This window comes from Salvelinus alpinus, chromosome 9 (genome assembly GCF_045679555.1).
Source record: "Salvelinus alpinus chromosome 9, SLU_Salpinus.1, whole genome shotgun sequence".
NCBI lineage: Eukaryota > Metazoa > Chordata > Actinopteri > Salmoniformes > Salmonidae > Salvelinus > Salvelinus alpinus.
The window spans coordinates 69712811-69740535 of NC_092094.1; the positions used below are offsets into that span (position 1 = coordinate 69712811).

General features: G+C 43.3%; 1 protein-coding gene across 1 annotated transcript; it reads left to right on the top strand.

The window, feature by feature from the left end:
• The first annotated feature begins 561 nt into the window (after positions 1 to 561).
• Positions 562 to 26876, top strand: LOC139530537 (brain-enriched guanylate kinase-associated protein-like). The gene is made up of 6 exons (XM_071327037.1): positions 562 to 867; positions 4807 to 4968; positions 8827 to 8893; positions 18677 to 18784; positions 21278 to 21361; positions 24127 to 26876. Exons 1-6 carry the CDS (start codon positions 797 to 799, stop codon positions 25666 to 25668), a joined length of 2034 nt encoding a protein of 677 aa, XP_071183138.1. The 5' UTR covers positions 562 to 796; the 3' UTR covers positions 25669 to 26876.
• Positions 26877 to 27725: the final 849 nt, after the last annotated feature.

Consider the following 27725-nt stretch of genomic DNA (forward strand, 5'->3'; position numbering starts at 1 on the left):
TTGTCAGCTCAGGGATTCGATCTTGCAACCTTTCGGTTACTAATCCAACGCTCTAACCACTAGGCTACCTGCCACCCCAAAAGATAGATATGTGGTAGTGGTGGTGGAGTAGGGGCCTGAGGGCACACAGTGTGTTGTCAAATCTGTGAATGTATTGTAATGTTTTAAAATTGTATAAACTGCCTTAATTTTGCTGGACCCCAGGAAAAGTAGCTAATGGGGATCCATAATAAATACAAATGGCCATGATTTTGGAATGAGATGTTTGACAAGCAGGTGTCCACATACTTTTGGTCATGTAGTGAAATTAAACATTTTTGGAAGAGAAAGTATTTCACTCATATTGTAATTAATTATAAGTCATATTTCACAGAATTGTGTAAACACTGGACAGTGACTTTAAATGGGACAAATGGAGAGATATGAAAGGGGAGCTCATTAAGTGACCTATTGGGGCCACTGGAGAAAATGTTAGTGTATGACTGTACTGTAGCATAGGCCATCTGATGGTGTTCATTGATATCATCCATGAGGAATGTGGTTTTGTTCAAATGATTGCATGAATTCACAGCACATACCATAGTAGTAATGTATTACATGTACACTTGAATCTGCAAAGCCTGTTTTTCTCTGTGCTCTGTTAGCAGGGTCAACAGTCAACCTAGATAGACAACTGCTTGCTGCCTGACTCCACAGGCAAGACTTACAGCTTGAGTGGTTGGTGTTAGAGGTCACACTCTGCATCAGCGTCATCAGCAACTAGAAAACAAATGAAGGTGAATGCACAGCGAAAAATATGAAAAAGATATATATTGGGAAAACAGCTCTCAAAGCCCAGAGAAATGGTTGCAAGCATCAAAAAAGAAGGTAAGAGTGGTGGTTTAACTTATAAATGCCATTGATATCGTGTGAATCAATCATATTCATTGGAGAACCCATTCCAAAAGATTTTGTCTCAATACTACCAAAATAATCAAAATGTCGTTTCAACTATACGACCATCTCACGGTACCATTTTCTCAGTCATTCTCAGTCATCAATATTCTATTTAAACTTTTAGACATATAACCTTCAAAACCTGGATGTATTATACAGTACCAGTCCAGGGTTTTTCAGAATTTTTACTATTTTCTACATTGTAGACTAATAGTGAAGACAAACTATGAAATAACACATATGGAATCATGTAGTAACCAAAATATACTTAAAATAGCCACCCTTTGCCTTGATGACAGCTTTGCACACTTGGCATTCTCTCAACCAGCTTCATGAGGTAGTCACCTGGAATGCATTTAAATTAACAGGTGTGCACGGTTAAAAGTTCATTTGTGGAATTTATTTCCTTAATGTGTTTGAGCCAATCAGTTGTGTTGTGAAAAGGTAGGAGTGGTATACAGAAGATAGCCCTATTTGGTAAAAGACCAAGTCCATATTATGGCAAGAACAGCTCAAATTAGCAAAGAGAAACGACAGTCCAACATTACTTTAAGACATGAAGGTCAGTCAATACAGAACATTTCTAGAACTTTGAACGTGCAGTCGCAAAAACCATCAAGCACTATGATGAAACTGGCTCTCTTGAGGACCGCCACAGGAAAGGAAGACCCAGAGTTACCTCTGCTTCAGAGGATAAGTTCATTAGAGTTAACTGCACCTCGGATTGCAGCCCAAATAACTGCTTCACAGAGTTCAAGTAACAGAGACACACCTCAACATCATCTGTTCAGAGGACACTGCGTGAATCAGGCCTCGAATTGTTGCAAAGAAACCACTACTAAAGGACACCAATAAGACGAAAGAGACTTGCTTGGGCCAAGAAACACGAGCTATGGACATTAGACCGGTGGAAAACTGTCCTTTGAGATTTTAGGTTCCAACCGCCGTGTCTTTGTGAGACGCAGAGTAGGTGAACGGATGATATCCGCATGTGTGGTTCCCACCGTGAAGCATGGAGGAGGAGGTGTGATGGTGCTTTGCTGGTGACTCTGTCAGTGATTTACTTAGAATTCAAGGCACACTTGACCAGCATGGCTACCACAGCATTATGCAGTGATACGCCATCCCATTTGTTTTCAACGGGACAATGACCCAACACACCTCCAGGCTGTGTAAGGGCTATTTGACCAAGAAGGAGAGCGATGGAGTGCTGCATCAGATGACCTGGACTCCACAATCACCCGACCTAAACCCAATTTTCGATGTTTGGGATGAGTTGAACCGCGGAGTGACGGAAAAGCAGCCAACAAGTGCTCAACATATGTGGGAACTCCTTGAAGACTGTTGGAAAAGCATTCCAGGTGAATCTGATTGAGAGAATGCCAAGAGTGTGCAAACCTGTCATCAAGGCAAAGGGTGGCTACTTGGAAGAATTTCAAATATAAAATATATTTTAATTTGTTTAACACTTTTTTTGGTTACTATATGATTCCATATGTGTTATTTCATAGTTTTGATGTCTTAACTATTATTCTACAATATAGAAAACAAAATCTGAAAAACCCTGGACTGGTACTGTATAATACATCAGGTTTTGAAGGTTATGTGTCTAAAAGGTTAGATAAGGTTATATTATATGTCTAAAAGTTTAAATAGAATACTGATGACTGAGAATGACTGAGAAATTGGTACCGTGAGTAAGTGGCCTAGTAGTTAGAGCGTTAGACTAGTAACCGAAAGGTTGCAAGATTGAATCCCCGAGTTGACAAAGTAAAAGAATCTGTCGTTCTGCCCCTGAACAAGGCAGTTAACCCACTGTTCCTGGGCCGTCATTGAAAATAAGAATTTGTTCTTAACTGACTTGCCTAGTTAAATAAAGGTAAAATAAATCAAATGTAAATAACCTTGTCAAACTGTTTCTGCACTAGCCAACCAGGCTGTGAGAAAGTCAAATGGTCCGTCCTCAGACTGTCATGACATGAGATCAGTGTGCCACTGGCAGCTTGATATTGAACCTCTACAGGGGTACTGTCTCAGAGTCAGAATCGATAGTGCCTTGCAAAAGTATTCAGACCCCTTGGATTTAAATCAAAACTGTAACTTGGCCACTCAGGAACATTCACTGTCTTCTTGGTAAGTATCCAGTGTAGATGTGTCCTTCTGAAAGGTGAATTCCTCCCCCAGTCTGGTGTAAAGCAGATCAAAGCAGGTTTCTCTATTTTGCCTGTGCTTAGCTCCATCCCGTTACTTTTTATCCTGAAAAACTCTGCAGTGTTTGCCGATGTCAAGCATGCCCATACCATGATGCAGCCACCACCATGCTTGAAAATAAGGAGGCAGTTACTCAGTGATGTGTCGTGTTTTTTTCCCAAACATAAGGCTTAGTAGACCAAAAACTGTATTACTTTCTTCTTCGTGTTTTGGAATAGTTTTATTCTGTATATTCGTATTCTTCTTTTCACTGTCATTTAGGTCGTTATTGTGGAGTCACCACAATGTTGTTGATCCATCCTCAGTTTTCTCCCATCACAGCACATTCTGTAGCTGTTTTAAAAACACCAATGGCCTCATGGTAACATTCCTGAGCAGTTTCATTCCTGTCCTGCAGCTCAATTCAGAAGGAGTACTGTATCTTTGATGTGTCTGGGTGGTTTAATACATCATCCACAGCATAATTATTAACTTGACCATGCTTAAAGAAATATCCAATGTCTGATTTGATATTGTTACCCATCTACCAATCACTGCCCTTCTTTACTTGACTGAGGGACCTTACAGATATTGTATGTATGGGAGACAGAGGTTTAAGTCGTAAAAAAAAAAAAACACACAAAGTGAGTCCATGTAACTTATTATGTGATTTGTTAAGCCACATTTTACTTGTGGCTTGCCTAAACAAAGGGACTGAATAATTAAGCAAACAACTATATTTACTTTGTAACACAATAAAATCCAAGGGGTCTGAATACTTTTGCAAGGCGCCGTATCAGTCTCCTCTAAATCCCCAGAGCAAACTGCTCCCGGTTCTTTGCTCCCATTCCGACCTATTTTATTTCCAGCCTCTCTCTTTTTCTTTGTCTGTGTATGTCTTTCTCTCTCACACACACACGCTAGCACTCACGCACACATTCTCTCTATCATTTACCAAAGAAACACGTTTGCACGTTAGAGAAACTCTCCAGATACATGTTGTCAGTATTCTCCTGTATAATACAGTACGTTATAAGACCAAACTTATTCACCAACTGAGCAACCCCAGTCACATCCCTCTTCCCACAAACCCCTTATGGCATTGTATCTTGATAGAATCAGAATCTCTATCTGGTTTGCCAGTGATGTCACGCTGGAGACGTGTGTAATGGGACTCACCGTTACATTGTGAGCTGCCCTGGTTCCCTATAGCTATCAATGGAAAATCATTACCGCTCGAGCCTCCATCTATCAATACATACCCGTGGGCCTTCCTTGGCTGGGACTTTTCACACCATGCTGAATTAGATTTAATCTCCATTTCATACCTCTCTCTTTTGCTCTTATCTAAGTCTGACTGTGTTCCGGTTATGCAACAGTACTGTGAACAATTAGTACCTTTTGAGAATTGAGTCATTTTGTATCTTTAACACAATTCAGAAGAGAGTTGATATGTAGATGACATATTGTATATGCGTAGAAAATAAATCATATATTATTTTTCTAAATGACTGAAATGTTGTTTAGTTCATTCATATCTATTGTACGTTATGTCTAGTCATACACTTCAATTACCTCAAAGAATATTCAGCAGTTTGCACACAGCCTAAATTAAGACCTCATGATACCATGAGCTGTTTTGACCCTGTCTGTCTGCCCATCACTCTACTTCCCGTCTAGTTCTCTACATGATCACAAGGATGATTTTCACAAGCGTCTGTCCTACACCACCCACAAACTAGAGATGGTGGAGTCTGAGTTCGACTCCACCCGTCAGTACCTGGAGACGGAACTCCGTCGAGCCCAGGAAGAGTTGGAGAAATTCACTGACAAACTACGCAGGTATGTCAGCCCTGTTACATGTCAGTTCCGTTACGCCATGTCAGTCCCGTTACGCCATCTTTATTCTCTTACCAGAGCTCCTGTGTCTAACAAAGCGTGACTATGCCATCTTTCACTTCAACCTAATGAGTCAATGGATTTACAAATCGACTAATTCAACTGAGTCTGCATTGGGAATAATCCAATGCAAGGTTCTACAACTATTGTCTATGATCCTATCCCTGCAGTAACATTGCCTGGCTACCCTTCCACATTGCTCTGGCCAATTGATTTTTCATCTTCCAAGATTAGTCTGGATTTGTCTCCCTCCCCAACAATTTTTAGAATGCGAACACATTCTGACATTCTGATTGGTCCCAGAAACCGATTGGTTACTACATAAGGAAGTTATGAACTTTGATTGGTTAGATTTGTTAGAGACGATCCAATCGCTGATTAATTTGTTTTGTACAATGCTCCTCATTTTGAAGTCACACAAATTACTTCTAGGATGGCAGTTTCAGACTTAATGTATGTAGCGATCGATAGAGCAGCGGAATTAAATTCAGGGTGAGTTGTCTGGCAGGCAGGAACACACCTTGATTCAACTAATCAATGTCTTCAGTCCGGACCATAATTAGCTGTATCATCTGTGTTACTGCAGGGCAAGATGATCGAAAGCCAGTAATAATTCAAATGCAAGTAATTTACAACAGAAGTACATATGTAGCCTGTGGCTTTTCCTTTTACCAGAGACAAAGAAAAACTTTAATTTAGAGGTCACATTTTCTGACTTCAAATAATTGATATTGCCAATTAATAAGGTGAGATGGGAGAATTGTAACACTTTTTGAAGTTGTTTTAAAAATCACATGTACTTTAACACTGTGATGTAGAGATTTCAAAATGTACATTTGTCTGCTAACTAATAGTAACATTCAGAGAACCGTGCTAAATGTGGCTTTTTCACAATTCTGCCTCAAGTCTGAAAAAATCCCGATGTTACAATTAACCCCAATAGCAGGGTTAGTTGAAACAGTATATGGGACAATGTCTTTAATAGTACAAATGAGTAGTAATTCAACAATGTTAAGATTTGACACTGATATTTGTATGAAAATACACTAAATTGACACAAAATATTTTTTTTTGATATTTTAGGCATGCTATATTTAAATATTATATTTTGTATTAGCGTTCAACATAATTTTTTCTAAGGTGTAATCTTAGTTGCACTGCCAACACATATGTAAAAATCTTAATTTGTCTATATACTACATCATTTTAGGTAAGGGGGAAGTTGTAACACTGTGTTACAACTAACCCCAAGTATACTAATTAAAGGCTTGTAAGAAGAAAAAAATATACACTGCTCAAAAAAATAAAGGGAACACTTAAACAACACAATGTAACTCCAAGTCAATCACACTTCTGTGAAATCAAACTGTCCACTTAGGAAGCAACACTGACAATAAATTTCACATGCTGTTGTGCAAATGGAATAGACAAAAGGTGGAAATTATAGGCAATTAGCAAGACACCCCCAATAAAGGAGTGGTTCTGCAGGTGGTGACCATAGACCACTTCTCAGTTCCTATGCTTCCTGGCTGATGTTTTGGTCACTTTTGAATGCTGGCGGTGCTTTCACTCTAGTGGTAGCATGAGACGGAATCTACAACCCACACAAGTGGCTCAGCTAGTGCAGCTCATCCAGGATGGCACATCAATGCGAGCTGTGGCAAGAAGGTTTGCTGTGTCTGTCAGCGTAGTGTCCAGAGCATGGAGGCGCTACCAGGAGACAGGCCAGTACATCAGGAGACGTGGAGGAGGCCGTAGGAGGGCAACAACCCAGCAGCAGGACCGCTACCTCCGCCTTTGTGCAAGGAGGAGCACTGCCAGAGCCCTGCAAAATGACCTCCAGCAGGCCACAAATGTGCATGTGTCTGCTCAAACGGTCAGAAACAGACTCCATGAGGGCCCGACGTCCACAGGTGGGGGTTGTGCTTACAGCCCAACACTGTGCAGGACGTTTGGCATTTGCCAGAGAACACCAAGATTGGCAAATTCGCCACTGGCGCCCTGTGCTCTTCACAGATGAAAGCAGGTTCACACGCACATGTGACAGACGTGACAGAGTCTGCAGACGCCGTGGAGAACGTTCTGCTGCCTGCAACATCCTCCAGCATGACCGGTTTGGCGGTGGGTCAGTCATGGTGTGGGGTGGCATTTCTTTGGGGGGCCGCACAGCCCTCCATGTGCTCGCCAGAGGTAGCCTGACTGCCATTAGGTACCGAGATGCGATCCTCAGACCCCTTGTGAGACCATATGCTGGTGCGGTTGACCCTGGGTTCTTTCTAATGCAAGACAATGCTAGACCTCATGTGGCTGGAGTGTGTCAGCAGTTCCTGCAAGAGGAAGGCATTGATGCTATGGACTGGCCCGCCCGTTCCCCAGACCTGAATCCAATTGAGCACATCTGGGACATCATGTCTCGCTCCATCCACCAACGCCACGTTGCACCACAGACTGTCCAGGAGTTGGCAGATGCTTTAGTCCAGGTCTGGGAGGAGATCCCTCAGGAGACCATCCGCCACCTCATCAGGAGCATGCCCAGGCGTTGTAGGGAGGTCATACAGGCACGTGGAGGCCACACACACTACTGAGCCTCATTTTGACTTGTTTTAAGGACATTACATCAAAGTTGGATCAGCCTGTAGTGTGGTTTTCCACTTTAATTTTGAGTGTGACTCCAAATCCAGACCTCCATGGGTTGATAAATTTGATTTCCATTGATCATTTTTGTGTGATTTTGTAGTCAGCACATTTAACTATGTAAAGAAAAAAGTATTTAATAAGAATATTTCATTCATTCAGATCTAGGATGTGTTATTTTAGTGTTCCCTTTATTTTTTGAGCAGTGTATATTATTGTCATGAACTATATTCATCAAAATACCTTATCTTACTGATAACAAGTATATACTGTATGTTAGATATATGGAGAAATTTCCACAGATCAATAATCACTTGATTCATGAATTTCAAAATCTTCATAGGCATGTTTGTAAAGACACTAACCAAGCATCGGCTCATTGAATAACACCTTTCAAAGTGGCTTCTAATTGGAGTTGTTTATTCTGTAACCCGTGTTACAATTGTCCCCGGTCTCTCCCTGCAATACCAAATGTTTTTTGGCCTACAATTTAACTTGACAGGAAACAAAGAAAAATATATTTAAAAAATATAGAACGTGTTATGAGATCAATCATTGTTGAGCAGCCTGAAATATAACCTCCAAATCCACTTCTAAAGCACCGTCTTCTTATATAACAATTTTTTTTTACAATGAATCTCCAAATGCTTGTATCCAAACCCCCATGAGACCGGGGCCAGTGATAATAACATGCAGCAAGTACTGTGTGCTGAAAGAGATAGTAGCCTAATGCTGATAATGATTTAACTAATGGAAGGTGAAAGAACAGCTTATTTCATTAAGCCCACTAATGTTTTGGAAGCCGACCAGACAGTGTTTTGTGCTGGGAAACACACCTCGACCAGCGCTGAAATGTTGCCAAAATCTTCAGCTCATTCATGAGTCATGCATAAGTCCTATGGGTTTGATTCTGCATTTTCCATCACCTTTTCTCTTGCTTTCATCACGAAATGTGTTTTTCCATGCTTCAAGTGTGAGGATTCACATCTAAAAAGTATTACTGTACAGTAAATCAGATATATCCATTGAATGATCTTGAAATTCAAATAACTGTTTTGGATTTTCATATTCATCATCTTGAATTAAAGTCAATGAATTATTGGTTTTGAAAGCATGTTCATACTCAAGACTATGTTTCATCAATGTGTACTCTTTCCTGTCCTGCAGGATCCAGAGCAGTTATGCAGCTCAACAGAGGATCAATCAAGACCTGGAGGACAAGGTGCACAGGACAGTAAGACACCTGATCAGCCATACACTCTGCTGACACCCACTCCAATACCACACAATGTTCTCACTTTTGACACTTCGATTGGTTCCGCCAGTTAAGCTCAATTAAGCAGAACTGAAGTAACATCATCCTTCACATTTGACTCCACTGAGCTGAAGTGCAGTGAAATGACCTAAAAACAACTCTATTGTTCCTGGCAGTTTGTTGCAAGACTCCAACAGCATTGTGTCTGCCTCAGGTCTCCTGGAATCTTCCGAGACCTGCGAGAAGACCATTTGAATTGGCAACATTTCAACCTTAAATGGCATTCCGACCTTCATTACTTTGTGTTACAGTACATCACCTAGTGTGCCCATAAAGTCCTGTCCCTTAAGCACTTCTTCACTCCTAAGAGTCTCCACCTCTTCACAGTTGTGGCGCAGGGGCATTACCAAGATGTTGGTATTGACATTACAGGGATAGATTTGCTGTCTCCTAATGCTCCCTGTAAGTACCTCAGCTCTCACTTTGTTCTCATAAATAATGTAGGAGGTGGATGGAGGTTTGCTCTACGCTCCCCACCGGCCACTCCGGTGGTACCCTGGTGAATACAGCATCTAAGGAATAAGCTCTATTTAAGGCAGCCTCGCATGCAGCTCTCTTTAAGGCAGCCTGGGAGACAGGTCTTATAAGGCAGCCTGGCATGCAGCTCCATGCGCCACACTCCAGTGAATTGAGAAATCATGTTTACTTCCCCTGCAACCATTCCAATTAGCTTTCGATTCCGTTTGAAAAACACACAAGTCGATGTCTTGATATAGTTACACCTTCCGCCGTGCACCTTATGTTGCATTTACAATGGAGTTATTTCAATATTTCATATCCTTTAGATAAAAAGGCTTTAGAATATTAATGTTGCTGATAAGGCTGACCTGTTGGTCAGGGTCTGGCGTCAGTGCATGAAAGGGAAACCCCCCAGCTCTGTTTCACTAAGCAACACATAGAGCATAGCGTCACACAAGTACGTATGCATGCACGCTCGCATCACACACACACCCTTGTCTCTCATGGAGAGACGACATAACATAAAATGGTAGCGTTATGTCTGTCGAAAGACTGCTGAATGCAACGACTAACGACCAACCGTAGTTCTGGTGCTTTGGTTTCCCGTCACTGGTTATTTTGACTTATCAGGATTGGGTGAAGATGGTCCTTAACGTGGGGGGGCGGGGATTTCAAGCAGAACGTTATTGGAAGTGGTGGGGCTTTGTCTGAGATCTTCCGTTTAGGGAGGCGGGGGGTTGAAACTTTGTTAGTCTCGTTAGTATATTTTCCTTATACATCTCCCACCAGAACCTAATCGAGCATCTGACACAATCTCACGCACACACACATGGCTCTGAGGCACCTTGGCCCCTGTAATTGGAGCTTGGACAGATTGGCTCCAGGAGTGAGTGTGTGTGTTTGTTTGAAGAAGTGTGCGACAGACTGCTAAGAGGCTTACCAGCTTTGTTTTGTAAAATACAGCCAATATAACATAGGCCAAGCAGTAAAAATGATAACAAGAACAGCTATCATGAAAATATTAAATGGGAATGAGAATGGGTATATTGATTATTCCATACGCCTCCTGAATTGAGGTGGAGCTGTCTCTCTTGGTGATCGGCTATGTGGTCTGTGGTTTGAGATCTTAGATGAGAACTCCAGTATAATTGATCCGAACATGCGGTCTCCCTTGGTGAGAGGCCCCGTCGCACCTCTCTAAAAGCAATTACATGATCAGAGACGGAGCGCAATCCATGTCCAAAGTGATAGAACCTGCCGCAGAACCTTGTTAGAAAACTACTACAACCTCTTTTTCTGGGCATCTCTCCCAATCTCCCCCGACAAGAGCTCCCCTTTCCATTCGTTCCTCCTCCAGACCCCAAAGACACTGTCATTACTGTTCAAGATGAGTCCATGGTCAGGCCTCAGGTCCATATTTAAGACGTACTGTATGACTATCATGATTAAAAATGGATTTTTAATCTCATCAAAACAGAAGTTTGAGTCAATGGCTGATTCTCCGTGGCCATTTTAATAGAATATGACTGTGTGAAATTAATTTATTTTCCCAACCACCTCTTCTTAGATGATTACCTCAGGCAAGAGATTGTGGTGATAACACTGTTCATACAACATTGTCCCTAGATATGCCTATTTGTGGGCTACATGTTTTGTAGGCCTATTATATACATTGGTGCTGAGGTATAAGAAAATCAATAGCCTATCTATTACATGTCGTTATGACAAATTTTGAACATTGATCCAGGCAAAGTACTGTATATTATTTACACCAGTTCTACAGTATTTGTGTATTATTCGCTGTTTCTTCACCCATCGCTCTTTAACACGTCTGAGTAATCAGAATTGCATTGTCACAAAAGACAATAGCCCCCAAAAAATGTATCCCGAATCATATTCTGTCACACACTTCAACTGTATTCCAGTCATGTGATTTTTTTTGTTGTTGAAGTGGTTGGCTTTTCAAAGGAATTAGCTTCCTTGGACCTTGGTGTAACTAATCACCATTCATGACAGGAAGTAGTACAGGATTGCTTCAGAAGCATGCCTCATTGTGATTGCCATTCCTTTTGATGTCTCGAAATGGCATTTTAAGGGCAAAATATTTCTCGAGCATGAAATGGTCTTAGATAGACACTTGGTGACAAAGAGGTTCAATCAAATCATGCAATTAAAAAGTTCTGGAGGAGAAACTACGGGGAAGGTCATTAGAAAAAAACTACAAACCAAACGATGAAAACAACCAAGTAAGAGAACAGAGTGGGAGGATTTCCAAAAGGGTTTCTATTATTTTGCATGGGGACAAGAGTTGTTTCAGACCATGCTACCCAACTAGGGCCCAGAGTGTAACCTGGTCAGGTCACATGGTCAGTGAAAAAACCCTATTTTGTTTTAATTGAGTCCTCCCTGGACCCTGGCTGTGGTGACTCCAGTGTTGACAGAGATGTGGAGCTGTCTGCCTGGTCAGTGCTGAAAAGCCATTTGGGCGAAGGCCAAAGGAAAGGGCGCTCTCCAGGGTGCTGAACTAGTGCTGCCCAGCCAGCAGCACACTGAACCATATTAAATATCATATTAACTGTACCTTAACTATGTCTAACACTTTTCTAGCTCTACGTAGAACAAAATAGTATTTCGTTAAAGACCATTTTGAACTGTATATGGGTTAGTAGAATACAAGGCCCGCAGAACAAATGTGTACTCTAATGACTACTTTAATTAGCCCATCAGAATAGAGTGGAAAGCTTAATGAAGCCTTGGTTCTATGAGGAAGGGTTAGCATGCCTCCTCATGACACCAGTGAACAAGGTAATTAGTGGGGCTGAGGCCCCTGGAGTGGTTGTTGTTTTTGTTAGTGTTGTTGTTGTCCAAAGCCACCACGCACGATCTGGGGGCGAAATAGCTAATGAATGATTCACATACAGTATGGCACCTGGAGGGTAATATTGCCCTTGTGATCAAGGAGATGTTTGTGTGTGTGTGTGCACACAGGCAGGGGTGTGTGTGCCTTTCAAGATCCCGGCTCTACTGGCACTGCAGTGAGCGTCTAATTAGAGTTCTCATCAGGGTGTGCTGCCTTTCTGCCGTGCTCACCAGCGTGCCAGAAGAGCCTGTTTTCTGATTCGTACATTTCTCAATGTGCTATTCGCAGTGCACTCATTAGTCAATGCTCTTCAATGAAAAGTGCAAATTACACCCAGGGGATAGGCATCACAGAACATACAGCTCACCAAATTGGGTTATTGTTGCCACCGTTCAGCTTTTTTTTGTTTACCAAGCTTCTTCAAATCAAATTTATTTATAAAGCCCTTCTTACATCAGCTGATATCTCAAAGTGCTGTACAGAAACCTGGCCTAAAACCCCAAACAGCAAGCAATGCAGGTGTAGAAGCACGGTGGCTAGGAAAAACTCACTAGAAAAGGCCAGAACCTAGAAAGAAACCTAGTGGGGAACCAGGCTATGAGGGGTGGCCAGTCCTCTTCTGGCTGTGCCGGGTGGAGATTATAACAGAACATGGCCAAGATGTTCAAATGTTCATAGATGACCAGCAGGGTGAAATAATAATAATCACAGTGGTTGTCAAGGGTGCAACAGGTCAGCACCTCAGGAGTAAATGTCAGTTGGCTTTTCATAGATGATCATTCAGAGTATCTCTACTGCTCCTGCTGTCTCTAGAGAGTTGAAAACAGCAGGTCTGGGACAGGTAGCACGTCCGGTGAACAGGTCAGGGTTCCATAGCCGCAGGTAGAACAGTTGAAACTGGAGCAGCAGCACGGCCAGGTGGTGAGAGAGGTCCTGAGAGAGAGAGAGAGACTCAGGTCCTGAGAGAGAGAGAGAGCGAGAGAGATAAAGAATTAGAGAGAGCATACTTAAATTCACACAGGACACCGGATAAGACAGGAGAAATACTCCAGATATAACAGATCCCCCCGACACATATAAATACTGGAGGGGTCGGGAGACACTGTGGCCCCATCCGACGATACCCCCGGACAGGGCCAAACAGGCAGGATATAACCCCACCCACTTTGCCAAAGCACAGCCCCCACACCACTAGAGGGATACCTTCAACCACCAACTTACCATTCTGAGACAAGGCCAAGTATAGCCCACAAAGATCTCCGCCACGGCACAACCCAAGGGGGGGCGCCAACCCAGACAGGAAGATCACGTCAGTGACTCAACCCACTCAAGTGATGCACCCCTCTTAGGGACGTCATGGAAGAGCACCAGTAAGCCAGTGACTCAGCCCCTGTATTAGGGTTAGAGGCAGAGAATCCCAGTGGAGAGGGGAACCGGCCAGGCAGAGACAGCAAGGGCAGTTCGTTGCTCCAGAGCCTTTCCGTTCACCTTCACACTCCTGGGCCAGACTACACTCAATCATAGGACCTACTGAAGAGATGAGTCTTCAATAAAGACTTAAAGGTTGAGACCGAGTCTGCGTCTCTCACATGGGTAGGCAGACCATTCCATAAAAATGGAGCTCTATAGGAGAAAGCCCTGCCTCCAGCTGTTTGCTTAGAAATTCTAGGGACAGTTAGGAGGCCTGCGTCTTTTGACCGTAGTGTACGTGTAGGTATGTACGGCAGGACCAAATTGGAAAGATAGGTAGGAGCAAGCCCATGTAATGCTTTGTAGGTAAGCAGTAAAACCTTGGAATCAGCTCTTGCCTTAACAGGAAGCCAGTGTAGAGAGGCTGGCACTGGAGTAATATGATCAAATTTTGGGGTTCTTGTCAATATTCTAGCAGCTAGTAACTGAAGTTTATTTTGTGCTTTATCCGGGTAGCCGGAAAGTAGAGCATTGCAATAGTCTAACCTAGAAGTGACAAAAGCATGGATGAATTTTTTTGCATAATCTTTGGACAGAAAGTTTCAGATTTTTACAATGTTACGTAGATGGAAAAAAGCTGTCCTTGAAACAGTCTTGATATGTTCATCAAAAGAGAGATCAGGGTCCAGAGTAATGCCGAGGTCCTTCACAGTTTTATTTGAGACGACTGTACAACCATCAAGATTAATTTTCAGATTCAACAGAAGATCTCTTTGTTTTTTGGGACCTAGAACAAGCATCTCTGTTTTGTCCGAGTTTAAAAGTAGAACATTTGCAGCCATCCACTTCCTTATGTCTGAAACACAGGCTTCCAGCGAGGGCAATTTTGAGGCTTCACCATGTTTCATCGAAATATACAGTTGTGTGTCATCCGCATAGCAGTGAAAGTTAACATTATGTTTCCGAATGACATCACCAAGAGGTCAAATATATAGTGAAAATAATAGCGGTCCTAAAACGGAACCTTGAGGAACAAGGTTTACAGTTGATTTGTCAGAGGACAAACCATCCACAGAGACAAACTGATATCTTTCCGACAGATAAGATCTAAACCAGGCCAGAACTTGTCCGTGTAGACCAATTTGGGTTTCCAATCTCTCCAAAAGAATGTGGTGATTGATGGTATCAAAAGCAGCACTAAGGTCTAGGAGCACGAGGACAGATGCAAAGCCTCGGTCTGACGCCATTAAAAGGTAATTTACCACCTTCACAAGTGCAGTCTCAGTGCTATGATGGGGTCTAAAACCAGACTGAAGTGTTTCGTATACATTGTCTTCAGGAAGGCAGTGAGTTGCTGCGCAACAGCTTTTCTTTTTTTTAATTGAGAGGAATGGAAGATTCGATATAGGCCGATTTAATTTATAAATTTTCTGGGTCAAGGTTTGGCTTTTTCAAGAGAGGCTTTATTACTGCCACTGTTAGTGAGTTTGGTACACATCTGGTGTATAGAGAAACGTTTATTATGGTCTTGCTAGTTTTCTCAGCATTTGACGTACCCAACATGCATTACCCCTTATCCATTAGCCAGGCTTGTCATGGATTGATGGAAAAAAATCTCAAACAGCTATCAAACTTGACCTAGATAAAGACATGAACTAAAGCTCCTTCAAAAGATACCGTCTTTCACCCTAAGAATTGAAATGGGGCCAGAAGGGAAAAGGAGCTAAAGAAAACCTAAATGATTTAGTTGAAGCACATCAAACTTTAGATGAATTGGCTATCAAGTCACATATGGCCAGCCCTATCCTTTAGAGACTTGTAGGCATTTCAGAGAATTTTACACCGATTGATAATTTAAAACTTTTGAGCAGGTAGTTATTTATTTCTTGAGAGGCTGATATCCTTTTTTTTTCAGGTTACAAATTGTTTTTTTTCTCAGAAGCCTGTAAATCTTGTATTTTTCTCTCCCCTTCCCCAACTCTAGTATACAGTAATTGCGTCTCAGGGGGGGATAAGCTCAGTTTGTTGTCCTGTGAAGACAGCAGTTCAGTGGAGACAGACAGGCAGGGGGATATAAAAAAAATTAATAACACTGCAAAACACAATTTAGCTCCAAATTGAGGCGCTAAAGTGAGGAACAAGGATTGCATCTGCAGGTACAAATATGATTTTTCAATATTCACATAAGCCCAGTAATATTCTGCAATCTATGATAAAAAAAAGTACTCTAACCTCTGTAAATTGCCTTGCTGCCCCATTGTGTGAGGCATTGGTACATCAAATGATCTAACTTTGGCTGGATGTGGATGAAAGCACAGTAGGCTACACTGTCGACTCTATGGGGAACAAAAAAAGTACTCAAGTCAGTCACTGGATGGCCATGACTAGGTCTGTTGCGGTGACCATATTACCACCACAACGGCAGTCATGAGTCATGACTGCAGTAAAATTCTACTTGACCATTGATGGTAATCTCCTCTTATGCACTCTGGACATGCATTACCCAACTCGCTAATGACCATCAGGTCGCTAATGGATGGTACTCAGGGCTCTATTGTCGAAAATCACATCAAACACTTCTCAAAACAGTGCGTGCTTTTAAAACTCACCTCACTGTGATCGATCAATTTGAAGAATTGAAATGGAGAACATGGTCGTTGTAGATGTTTTCAAAGCCTTACAACAAAATGGACAGCGCTTTCTAAGGTGATGATTCATTCAAAACACGCATATGCATAGGCCTATATATAGTATGAGCCCAAGCCAGAAAAAAACCCTGAATTCAAATGATTGTGCGGTTATACAATACATATACATAATAGTTATACAATACATAGCCTACCACATATTACACACTGCAGCCTACAATTATAGTGAATTGTATTTGATTTTGAATAGCCTAGTAATAGGGATTTTTTTATAGTTTCATAATTAATAGGTTTACATCCACAGAATCTCACCACCTGCGTTTCCATCTCCTCCCCCCTGTCCTTCATTCCTTTCTCCAGCACACAGAGAGAGGGGATCACTTTTACACTCAACATAGCCACTTCCAGTGGTGTAAAGAACTTAAGTAAAAAATACTTTAAAGTACTATTTACGTAGTTTGAGGTATCTGTACTTTATATTTTTGAGAACTTTTAAAATAACGTACTTTTTACTCCATACATTTTCCCTGACACCCAAAAGTACTTGTTGCATTTTGAATGCTTAGCAGGACAGGAAATTGACCCAATTCACGCGGTCATCCCTACTGACTCTGATCTGGGGGACTCACTAAACACACATGCTTTGTTTGTAAATGATGCCGGAGTGTTGGAGTATGACCCTAGCTACCCATAAATAAATATAAACAAGAAAATGGTGCAGCCTGGTTTGCTTAATATAAGGAACTTGAAATGATTCATACTTTTGATACTTAAGTATTTTTAAAACCAAATACTTTTAGACTTTTACTCAAGTAGTATTTTACTGAGTGACTCACTTTTACTTGAGTCATTTTCTTGACTCATGTATGACAATTGGGTACTTTTTCCACTACTGGCCACTTCATATGCGCACTCTCACTCTCTCCAGACCGGGAAAAACAGCCTTTCTATTTTATTCAGCTAAGTTCAATTATATTCTTCTTACTATAAAAGCATATAGTATAAAATGAATGGCACGGGACTTATAAACATATCTTGTCTGCTAAATGAACAAGCCTACAGCCTATGGCATGGCACGTAGCCAGATAACGTACAGTAAGACAAGTCATATTGTTCTTCTGAAATAAATGTTTTTCATATCATGTTTCTTTAAAACTTCCCTAAAATAAATAATGGATTTATTGTGATGGTGTATATTTAATTGATTTATTATACTTTTTAAAAATGTTATGTAGATGTTCCAAAGGTGCTTGTATGCGTGGAGGCCATTACTAACTCTCAACCCCAACAATTGTAATTAAATAAAACCTCAAACTGTACTGCCAAGATGGAATATGACCATGTCAGTCATCATATGCAAATCTATAATATCCTTCACTCTTTTAATCTATGGGCAACCTCTAGACGATTTCTAATATTCGGATGTTAAATCATCCCTCGGCTGAATGTCAATCCAAACAGGTTGCAGATTAGATACAGGTGTTCAGCTAACCCAAGAAACAGTTGAAGTGAGTCATTCATATTCAAGCTAAATGTAATAGCTACAACTCACATTTTTACAATTTCCACCTTTCCCTAGAGTGGACACGCTCAATACCTTTCTGGCAACGTTACAAACCCATTCCACGTTAGGAAGGGCTAGTTTTGTGAGAGGGGGTTTTGGGATGTGGAAATCTCTGAAAGAAAGCCGGGTACAAGGAGTTAGCAGCTTTGGAGACTCCTGTCAGTCTCTTATGTAGGAGGCCTATAGCAAGACTCACCTTCCCCCAGAGTGAAATATGATTATAATGTGCCTGAATGAGACCGCCAAAGCAACATGCCAGAGCAGATTAGAGAGATTTACAGAATGGATTTGAATATCAATGCCAACCTGTTGCTTAAACTGACCTCTAATTGACTTCTATTAAACTGCTCCCCCACCCCATATTTAAAAACAATCGTGACCCTTGTGCGGTGGAGACTCAATGATGCATCCTTTGTCACATCCTATCACACAACAGGGGATTAACAATTATTGGGTGAGGGGGAAAGGATCTTGTTGGCATGTATTGTTTGAGGCTAACTCTCAGGAAATACTAATGTGTCAAAAAAATGTACCATTGCTTTAATAACCGCTTTCATTTCTCAGGACTGTGATTGATGCTTTCTCACCCTGCAGAGTAATTGATTTTATATGGGCACTGGCCAGTGAAATCTTATTTGAATTAAGACCTGCTACTGGCGTAGAGAGCAGGAACACGGACTGACTGGCTGCTCTCCTCCTCTTCTCCCTCTCCTTTCTCTTCCTGGTCTTTCAATTCCTCCTCTCTCTCTTCCCTCCTTTAGTCCCAGCACCATGAAGACGAGAAAAGAGCGCTGAGTCGGGAGATCATCGTCCTCAACAATCACCTCCTGGAGGCCAAGATCACCATTGAAAAGCTCAGAGAGGACAACGTGAGTATACTGTATAGCCAGTCATTGTGCATCAGTGAATCACCGAAACAGCTAAATGGCCAGTTAGACGACCAATGCCTGGTGGTGGACTAGTTGTTGATCAATCTCTCACACTGCTGTGGAGGCATTTTGGCCCACTCTTACATGCAGAACTGCCTCAACTCATTTATGGATAACATGGGTCCCATTGTGCCTGGCGAAAACCTAAACACTGCATTCCACAGTAAGAACCTTCTACCCAACGGTCAAGCATGGTGGTGGTAATCCCAGACCTAATCCCAATTGAGATGTTGTGGCAGGACATGAAACGAGCAGTTCATGCTTGAAAACCCACACATGTTGCTGAGTTAAAGCTGTTCGGCATGGAAGAGTGGGCCAAAATTCCTCCACAGCGACGTGAGAGACTGATCAACAACTACAGGGAGCATTTGGTTGGAGTCATTGCAGCTAAAAGGTGACAACCAGGGTGCAATTACTTTTTCACACATGGGCATTGGGTGTTGCATAACTTTGTTTATGAAATTTGAACGGCGGCAAATACTTTTCTACAGCATAAAGTATATGCTCTTTCCTTGACATAGACTGACTAGGTGAATCCAGGTGAAAGCTATGATATTTTATTGATGTGACTTGTTAAATCCACTTCAAATCAGTGTAGCTGAATGGAAGGAGACCAGGTTAAAATAACGATGTTTAAGCCTTGAGACAATTGAGACATGAATTGTGTATGTGTGCCATTCAGAGGGTGAATGGGCAAGATAAGTGCCTTTGCCTTTGAACAGGGTATGGTAGTAGGTGCCAGGTGCACTGGTTTGAGTGTGTCAAGAACTGCAATGCTGCTGGGTTTTTCACACTCAACATTTTCTTGTGTGTATCAAGAATGGTCTACCACCCAAAGGACTTCCAGCCAACTTGACACAACTGTGGAAAGCATTGGAGTCAACATGGGCCAGCATCCCTGTGGAGTCAACGTGGGCCAGCATCCCTGTGGAGTCAACATGGGCCAGCATCCCTGTGGAACGCACCTTGTAGAGTTCATGCCCCGACAAATTGAAGCTGTTCTGAGGGCAAAAGGGGGTGCAAGTCAATATTAGGAAGGTGTTCCTACTGTTTTGTACTCTGTGTACAGTAGTTACTCCTAAATCAATAGGGGATTTGAGACTGTACGCAGGTTTAAAGCTCGAGTCTGGATTTAGCCCTGGGGACCTACTGTGTCAATCTACGGTCTTGGTCTCGTTGATGTGAACGCCCAAGCATCTGCCGAGCTTCGCGCTCTACCTAGCTCTCTGCAGGGCTGCTGTGCTAGCGAGACACATCTGAGCCATTGGGCATGATGAGATTCCCTTGAATCCAGGGAGGCTGATTGGGGTCAGAATTGGGTCTTACAGGAGAACTTTATCTGTTAGGAGGAGAAGGCAGACATCTTGTCTTAATTGTAGATGGCGGAATGTCTCTAATGTGCGGAAGACCAAATAAGCCATTAGGTTGACTCTGGCTGCATTTGCAGATTTGGAAGGAAGAGTTGGGTGTAATGGTACATGTGTCTTTTGTCACCTATTTTTTTTGTGGTAGCTACTTCTGTTAGCAACAGCTTTCACAGCTAGCCATTTTCCTCTGGTTGCAGCCAAAAGCTATTCTCTCAGTTAGCATGGAACTTCTTCACATCAGAGTGCTGAGAGAAAACAACATGGCTGACATTGAGACATTAATGACTGGACGAGACAGGTCTTTGTGCTGCCTTCAAACTACCACCGTCCCAATTGTTCTGTATGTGAGAAAAAAAAATTGCACACAGTTAACTAGAAGGAGAATTGAAGCTGTCAAAGAAATGCCTTTGATGTTTATGAGAGGGCTGCCAGATTTTGCTGTGTCACAGAGGAGTTGCAGTGGAAAAGCGAGAGCATGGATACAGACTGACAGAGAGGAAGCTTACTAGCCTAGCATCTAGATCAGAGGAGAAGAGCCCATTTCAGAAGCCCCGTAATAAAATTAAACAGTGAAGAGCTTTATTGCAATTGAAAAAAGTTCCTCAGAGTTAATACGATTTTGCGGATCATTAATGCCATTGTCAGCGCCACAGGGGCCTGATGAGAAAAACAAGCACTATTTTCTGGGTGGATGGATTTGTTCCGTGGCCGATGATGCGTTTGTTACTTCGATTGGGTTCTCCCAAAGTGTTAGACCCTCAGAGCTTTAAATCGAAGTAAACTTTTGGGGTTGTCACAAGAGGGTTGAGGGGGAAAACAGCTTCAAGATGTAGCAATCAATCTGGAATATTTTTTTCGGAGGCATTCTTTTTGGTTTGTCAAGCATTGGTAGGTTAACAACGCCACATGCTGAAATGACTGTTTGGTCCCAATACTATGCCATTACATGTAGTAACCTATTTGAAACAAATGTTGGTCAGTTACTCCCATTACAATTTATACAGTTCTTAGTCTGCATGGCATCCCAACCTATGACTCAACAGTGTTAATCTTTCCCATTTCCCAGGACCTTTACAGGAAGGACTGTAACCTGGCAGCACAGCTCCTCCAGTGCTCCAAGTCACACCACAGAGCCCACAAGCTATCCGAGGTGAGTTCTGCTCTGCTCTCCACTCACACTAACAAGTAGCCCCACGTATTATTTCCCCCTGTTGACTTCACCGTGCAAACCGTCTAAGACAACATCTAGTCCACTCGAAGGGGGAGTAGGAAGTGAGGTATGAGAGAGAAATCCTCACAGTTCCTCGTAAAAAATTTTCTCAAAGACGTGGGACTATCTTTTAAAATGTAAGGTCATGCATATATGGATGAAGTAGTAGCGCAGCTACGGTATGAAATTGACAGAGTTATTGAGGTACTGTAGGATATCAGCATTCACAGCTGTTGACTCATTCGGCTCGCCATAATCGTACTCCGGTGAAATAACAGTGATTGGCTTTTGAAAAGCACATTCCTCCTTTCGAGTCGACAAAGTGACCAATTCCAGAGCATTGACGAATCCATCAAAAATGCAGCGATGAATATAGCTGAGTGCGATCAAAGGGATGCTGTATGACTTTCATTGGGACTTAACTCTGCTACCAGCCAGAGAAATGTATCGTGTACAGAGGAGCCCCTCGGGAAAGCTGCTGAAAACGGCGTGTTGGAGTTACGCTTTAACCCTGCAGTCTCATCTACTTTTCCACTCAATTCTCAAATGGGGAAAGCAGGCTGCTAAAAATAGCTCCATACTTCAAACACTGGTATTTTTCTGCTGGGTGTCTATTTTCAACAAAAAAGCAACAGTGGCTATTTTAGATTTTTGATTCTCAGCTGGAGACCTTGAGCACTGGTCTAATTTAAATCGAAGCTGCTCCCAGTGATTTTTTATTACTGGCCTACACACAATACCCCATAATATCAGAGTGGAATTGTTTTTCGAAATGTTGACAAATTAATACAAATGAAAAGCTGAAATGTGTTGAGTCAATAAGTATTCAACCCCTTTGTTATGGCAAGCCTAAATACGTTCAGGAGTAAAAATGTGCTCAACAAGACACATAATACATTGATGGACACAATAATAGTGTTGAACATCATTTTTTTATTGACTACCTCATCTCTGTACCCCACACATCTGTAAGGTCCCTCAGTCGAGCATTTAATGTCAAACACAGCTCAACCACAAAGACCAGGGAGGTTATCCAAAAAGGGCACATATTTGTAGATGGCCCAAAAAATAAGCAGACAACGAATATCCCTTTGAGCATTTTGAAGTTATTAATTACACTTTGGATGGTGTATCAATACACCCAGTCACTACAAAGATACAGGTGTCCTTCCTATCTCAGTTGCTTGAGAGGAAGGAAACCGTGCAGGGATTTCACTGAGGCCAATGGTGACTTTAAAACCGTTAGAGTTTAATGGCTGTGATAGGAGAAATCTGAAAATGGATCAACAACATTGTAGATACGCCACAATACTAACCTAAATGACAGAGTGAAAAGAAGGAGCCTGTACTGAATGAAAATATTTCAAAACATGCATCCTGTTTGCAATTAGACTCTAAAGTAATATTGCAAAAAATGTGGCAAAGCAATTAACTCCTGAATACAAAGTGTTATGTTTGGGGCAAATCTAACACATTACTGAGTACCACTCTCCAGATTTTTGAGGATAGTGGTGGTTGCATCAGGTTATGGGTATGATGGTAATTGTTAAAAAAAAAATACGGAATGGATCTAAGCACAGGCAAATCCTAGAGGAAAATCTGGTTCAGTCTGCTTTCCACCAAACACTGGGAGATTAATTCACCTTCCAGCAGTGCAATAACCTAAACACAAGGCCAAATCTACACTGGAGTTGCTTACCAAGAAGACAGTTAATGTTCCTGAGTGGCCAAGTTACATTTTCAACTTAAATCTACAGCAAGAATTGATTGGTTGTCTAGCAATGATGAACAACCAATTGGACAGAGCTTGAACATTTTAAAGAATAGTGGGCAAATGTCGCACAATCCAGATGTGGAAAGCCCAGAAAGAGACACAGCAGTAATCTCTGCCAAAGGTGCTTCTACCAAGTATTGACTCAGGGGTGTGAATACTTATGTAAAGTCGATATTTTTGGATTTCATTTTCAATAAATGTGCAAACCTTTGGTGTGGTGTATTATGTGTTGATGGGTGAGAACAATTTCTTTTTAACCATTTTGAATTCAGGCTGTGACAACAGAATGTGGAATAAGTCAAGGGGCATGAACACTTTGAAGGCATTGTACAAGTGAGGATGGATGAACGTGTGTGTCTTGATGTACCTCTCTGTCCATGCTGATGTATGTATCCTACAACTTAGCGATTGTAAACTGAGAAATGAGAAAAAGAAAGGCCAAAGCACAGCAATGGAGAGGTTGTGGTCAGCAAAAGTTCTGACAAGTTCATTAGAGAGGGTAGTGCAAGTCCCAACGGGTGTCCGAGCTGGTCTGAGTAAACACACAATAATAAATTACTTCTCTAAACTCAAACTCCAGATTGGAGTCTAGGGAACAGCATTGACAAAAACAGCTGTGTGGATGTGGCAAGCATTCGATAATGGCGTGGTTGTGAATATGTATGGGGAGATTTGATAGTGGTTGTCAGCATTGTATGAATCTATATGGAGTCTATTTTTAGGAATGCTTTGTTGTAGAGAAAGTTATGCTGGTAAAAGTTATGCTGGCTCTTTGTTAGAGCAGTAGTAGTCCTCCTTCGTTATTTATTGCTGTAATTTCTGAATCCATCTTAAATTCACTCCCATTTCTTCCTTTATGTTGTTTGGCTATCCAGGTTTCTTTCCTTCCTCTCTTAGAAGTTCTCCTCACCCTCCCGCTCTCTCTTTCCAGCTGCCCATTGACTTCCAGGAGCGGGTGAGCTCCCACATAGAGAAGCACGGATGCGGCGTCACAATGGCGCTGTGCCACTCATCCTACTCCGATGCTGTGCCCACCGGCATCATTGCCAAGGTGCTCGAGAAGCCCGAGCCGGGCAGCAGCTGCCCAGTCACCCGCTCAACCAGCCCCCAGCCATTGGTGGATGAGGGCCATGACCATGACTTCGTGACCAATAGCGTGGGCGGTGAAATCCTTCAGCGCCGTACCGCCTACCGGACTGCCGACCTGTACTGCAGCGACACGGCCCTCTACTGCCCTGAGCGCTGGCAGGAGCGCAGGCAGAGCGTAGAGGTCCACGGCCTCCCCAAGGGTCTCTTCCTCCAGGCCCAGAACTCCAACCCTCAGGAGGTGGCCTTCCATTCAGGTAACTTCTGCCAACACAGGGCCCCCTCCTTCCACGGAGAGTTTACGGTGGGCTCCTTGCCGGCCTCTAGCTCCTACTCCAGCTTCAGCCAGGCTTCCGAGGAGGAGAAGGGAGGGGAAGGCTGCGGCGGCGGCCTCAGCAGCACCATGTCCTCCTACCACCAGGCACTCTACATGGACTGGCGGGATGGGGGGTACGGTGAGCGCAAGAGCACCTCTTCTTATGAGAAGGACAGCCCTCCCAGCCACAGCCTCTTCCCCATGTCCCACAGCTTCCAGCACATGGCGATGCCGCCTTCCCCCAACCCCGCGAAAGGCGGTGGCGGCTCTTCGCCAGCGTACGTGCACACGCCGTCCTGCGGCTACAGTGAGCCGTACCGCTCGCCTCACCTAGCATCGTCACACAGCGTGGGCTCGGCCCAGGGTGGAGGAGGACCCCGGGCGGTGGAGCGCTCTGACAGCCAGGCCAGCATAGGTGTCCCCACCGAAGAAGAACTGTCTGGAAGCTGGAGGCAGCTGAGTGTAGAGGACATCAACTCGTACTCCTACAACTGCAATCCGGGCCGCATGTCTCCCTACAGCTCTTCCGAGCAGCACTTCACCATAGGCCCAGCCAAGCTCAAACTGGGGCCGCTCTACAGCAGCTTCCAGGAGGGGGACGACAACGTCTCTCTCCACAGCCATGTGCTGGACCAGTGCTTGGCCGCTGCCGTCGGTGGTGGCGGACTCTCACCCAGTCCCAAACACCCCAGCATGGGCCTGCGGGGCAAGCCCCAGCCCCTTTACAGAGCCAAGGAGGACAGTCAGGACTCAGAGTGCAGCCAGTTCCTCTCAGGAAGCTTGAAGGACAAGGAGAGCGGGGCGGCTGGAGCGGCACGGGGGACCATGAACAAGGAACATGTGGATGTGAGCCCCAACAGCTTGGCCGAGTCCTTACACCACCAAAGCTCCCTGGAAGCCTCCGGTCTGCAGCAGCAACACTACCAGAGGGAGAGAGTGAGGCCCAGCCTGAGCCTAGCTGTTCCCAGGAAGAGTTCTCAACACCACCAAAAATTTGGAAGCACAGGAACAGGACTTAACAGGAAGGACAGTCTTACCAAGGCCCAGCTGTACGGCACCCTCCTGAACTGAACAGCTCGGTAACACTTTAGACTTGACAGGTATAATGCATTATGATGTGGTTATAATTCATTGTAAGACTTGTTATAAGCACATGTGACTCCTTATAAAAAGTCTTAATATTATCTCAATGACCAAAGAATAGCAATTTTGATCAAGTTGAAAATATGCTTCATGAAAAGGACATAACATATTGTAATCCTTGTAATAAGAAATAAAAGCTCACGCGTGCTTATAACAAGTAATACAATTATACCGGTCAGCTTGAAGTAGTGTTACCAACAGCTCTTCCATTTATGCATGATTATGGACATCTCCATGTTTCCTGTGGCAAACACACAGTTGGTGTGGATTTGAGATTCATTTGTAATCCGGTGAAGGCAAGTTTCAAGCCGTCAGATGCTACACAGCTGTTGTTTTTTGGCTGTTTATGTCATGATACGGTGTAGTTATCAGAGAGACTAGACACCAGATTTCCTACAGTATATCGTCCCTTATTCTCTGAGACAGCTTTGAGCTTGCTGAATGGCTATTTTGGAAAAGGCTCACAAGACGAATTATCCCTTAACAATGACGACAGTATTGAGGCAGTAACTATTGTACTAAATACATAAGCTATTAGCATTTGTAGTATGTCAGTAACACAACATAATTTAGTACAAGCATAATGTGTACCATTTCGACAGACTTATGCTGTGAGAGCTGAGCGCTCCATTACAAGTTCCCATCAAACCCCCGCTATTGAGGATTTCATTACCATGGCATAACACCAACTAAAGGCTACCTAAACTCATCAGCAACAAAAAAGAAACGTCCTTTCACTGTCAACTGCGTTTATTTTCAGCAAACTTAACATGTGTAAATATTTGTATGAACATAACACGACTCAACAACTGAGACATAAACTGAACAAGTTCCACAGACATGTGACTAACAGAAATGGAATAATGTGTCCCTGAACTAAGGGGGAGTCAAAATCAAAAGTAACAGTCAGTATCTGGTGTGGCAACCAGCTGCATTAAGTACTGCAGTGCATCTCCTCCTCATGCGCTGCACCAGATTTGCCAGTTCTTGCTGTGAGATGTTACCCCACTCTTCCACCAAGGCACCTGCAAGTTCCCGGACATTTTTGGGGGGAATGGCCCTAGCCCTCACCCTCCGATCCAACAGGTCCCAGACGTGCTCAATGGGATTGAGATCCGGGCTCTTCGCTGGCCATGGCAGAACACTGACATTCCTGTCTTGCAGGAAATCACGCACAAAACGAGCAGTATGGCTGGTGGCATTGTCATGCTGGAGGGTCATGTCAGGATGAGCCTGCAGGAAGGGTACCACGAGGGAGGAGGATGTCTTCCCTGTAACGCACAGCGTTGAGATTGCCTGCAATGACAAGCTCAGTCCGATGATGCTGTGAAACACCACCCCAGACCATGACGGACCCGCCACCTCCAAATCGATCCCGCTCCAGAGTACAGGCCTCGGTGTAACGCTCATTCCTTTGACGATAAACGTGACTCCGACCATCCCCCCAGGTGAGACAAAAGCGCAACTCGTCAGTGAAGAGCACTTTTTGCCAGTCCTGTCTGGTCCAGCGACGGTGGGTTTGTGACCATAGGCGACGTTGTTACCGGTGATGTCTGGTGAGGACCTGCCTTACAACAGGCCTACAAGCCCTCAGTCCAGCCGCTCTCAGCCTATTGCGGACAGTCTGAGCACTGGAGGGATTGTGCGTTCCTGGTGTAACTCGGGCAGTTGTTGCTGCCATCCTGTACCTGTCCCGCAGGTGTGATGTTCGGATGTACCAATCCTGTGCAGGTGTTGTTACACGTGGTCTGCCACTGCGAGGACGATCAGCTGTCTGTCCTGTCTCCCTGTAGCACTGTCTTAGGCGTCTCACAGTACGGACATTGCAATTTATTGCCCTGGCCACATCTGCAGTCCTCATGCCTCCTTGCAGCATGCCTAAGGCACGTTCACGCAGATGAGCAGGGACCCCGGGCATCTTTCTTTTGGTGTTTTTCAGAGTCAGTAGAAAGGCCTCTTTAGTGTCCTAAGTGTTCCTAACTCTG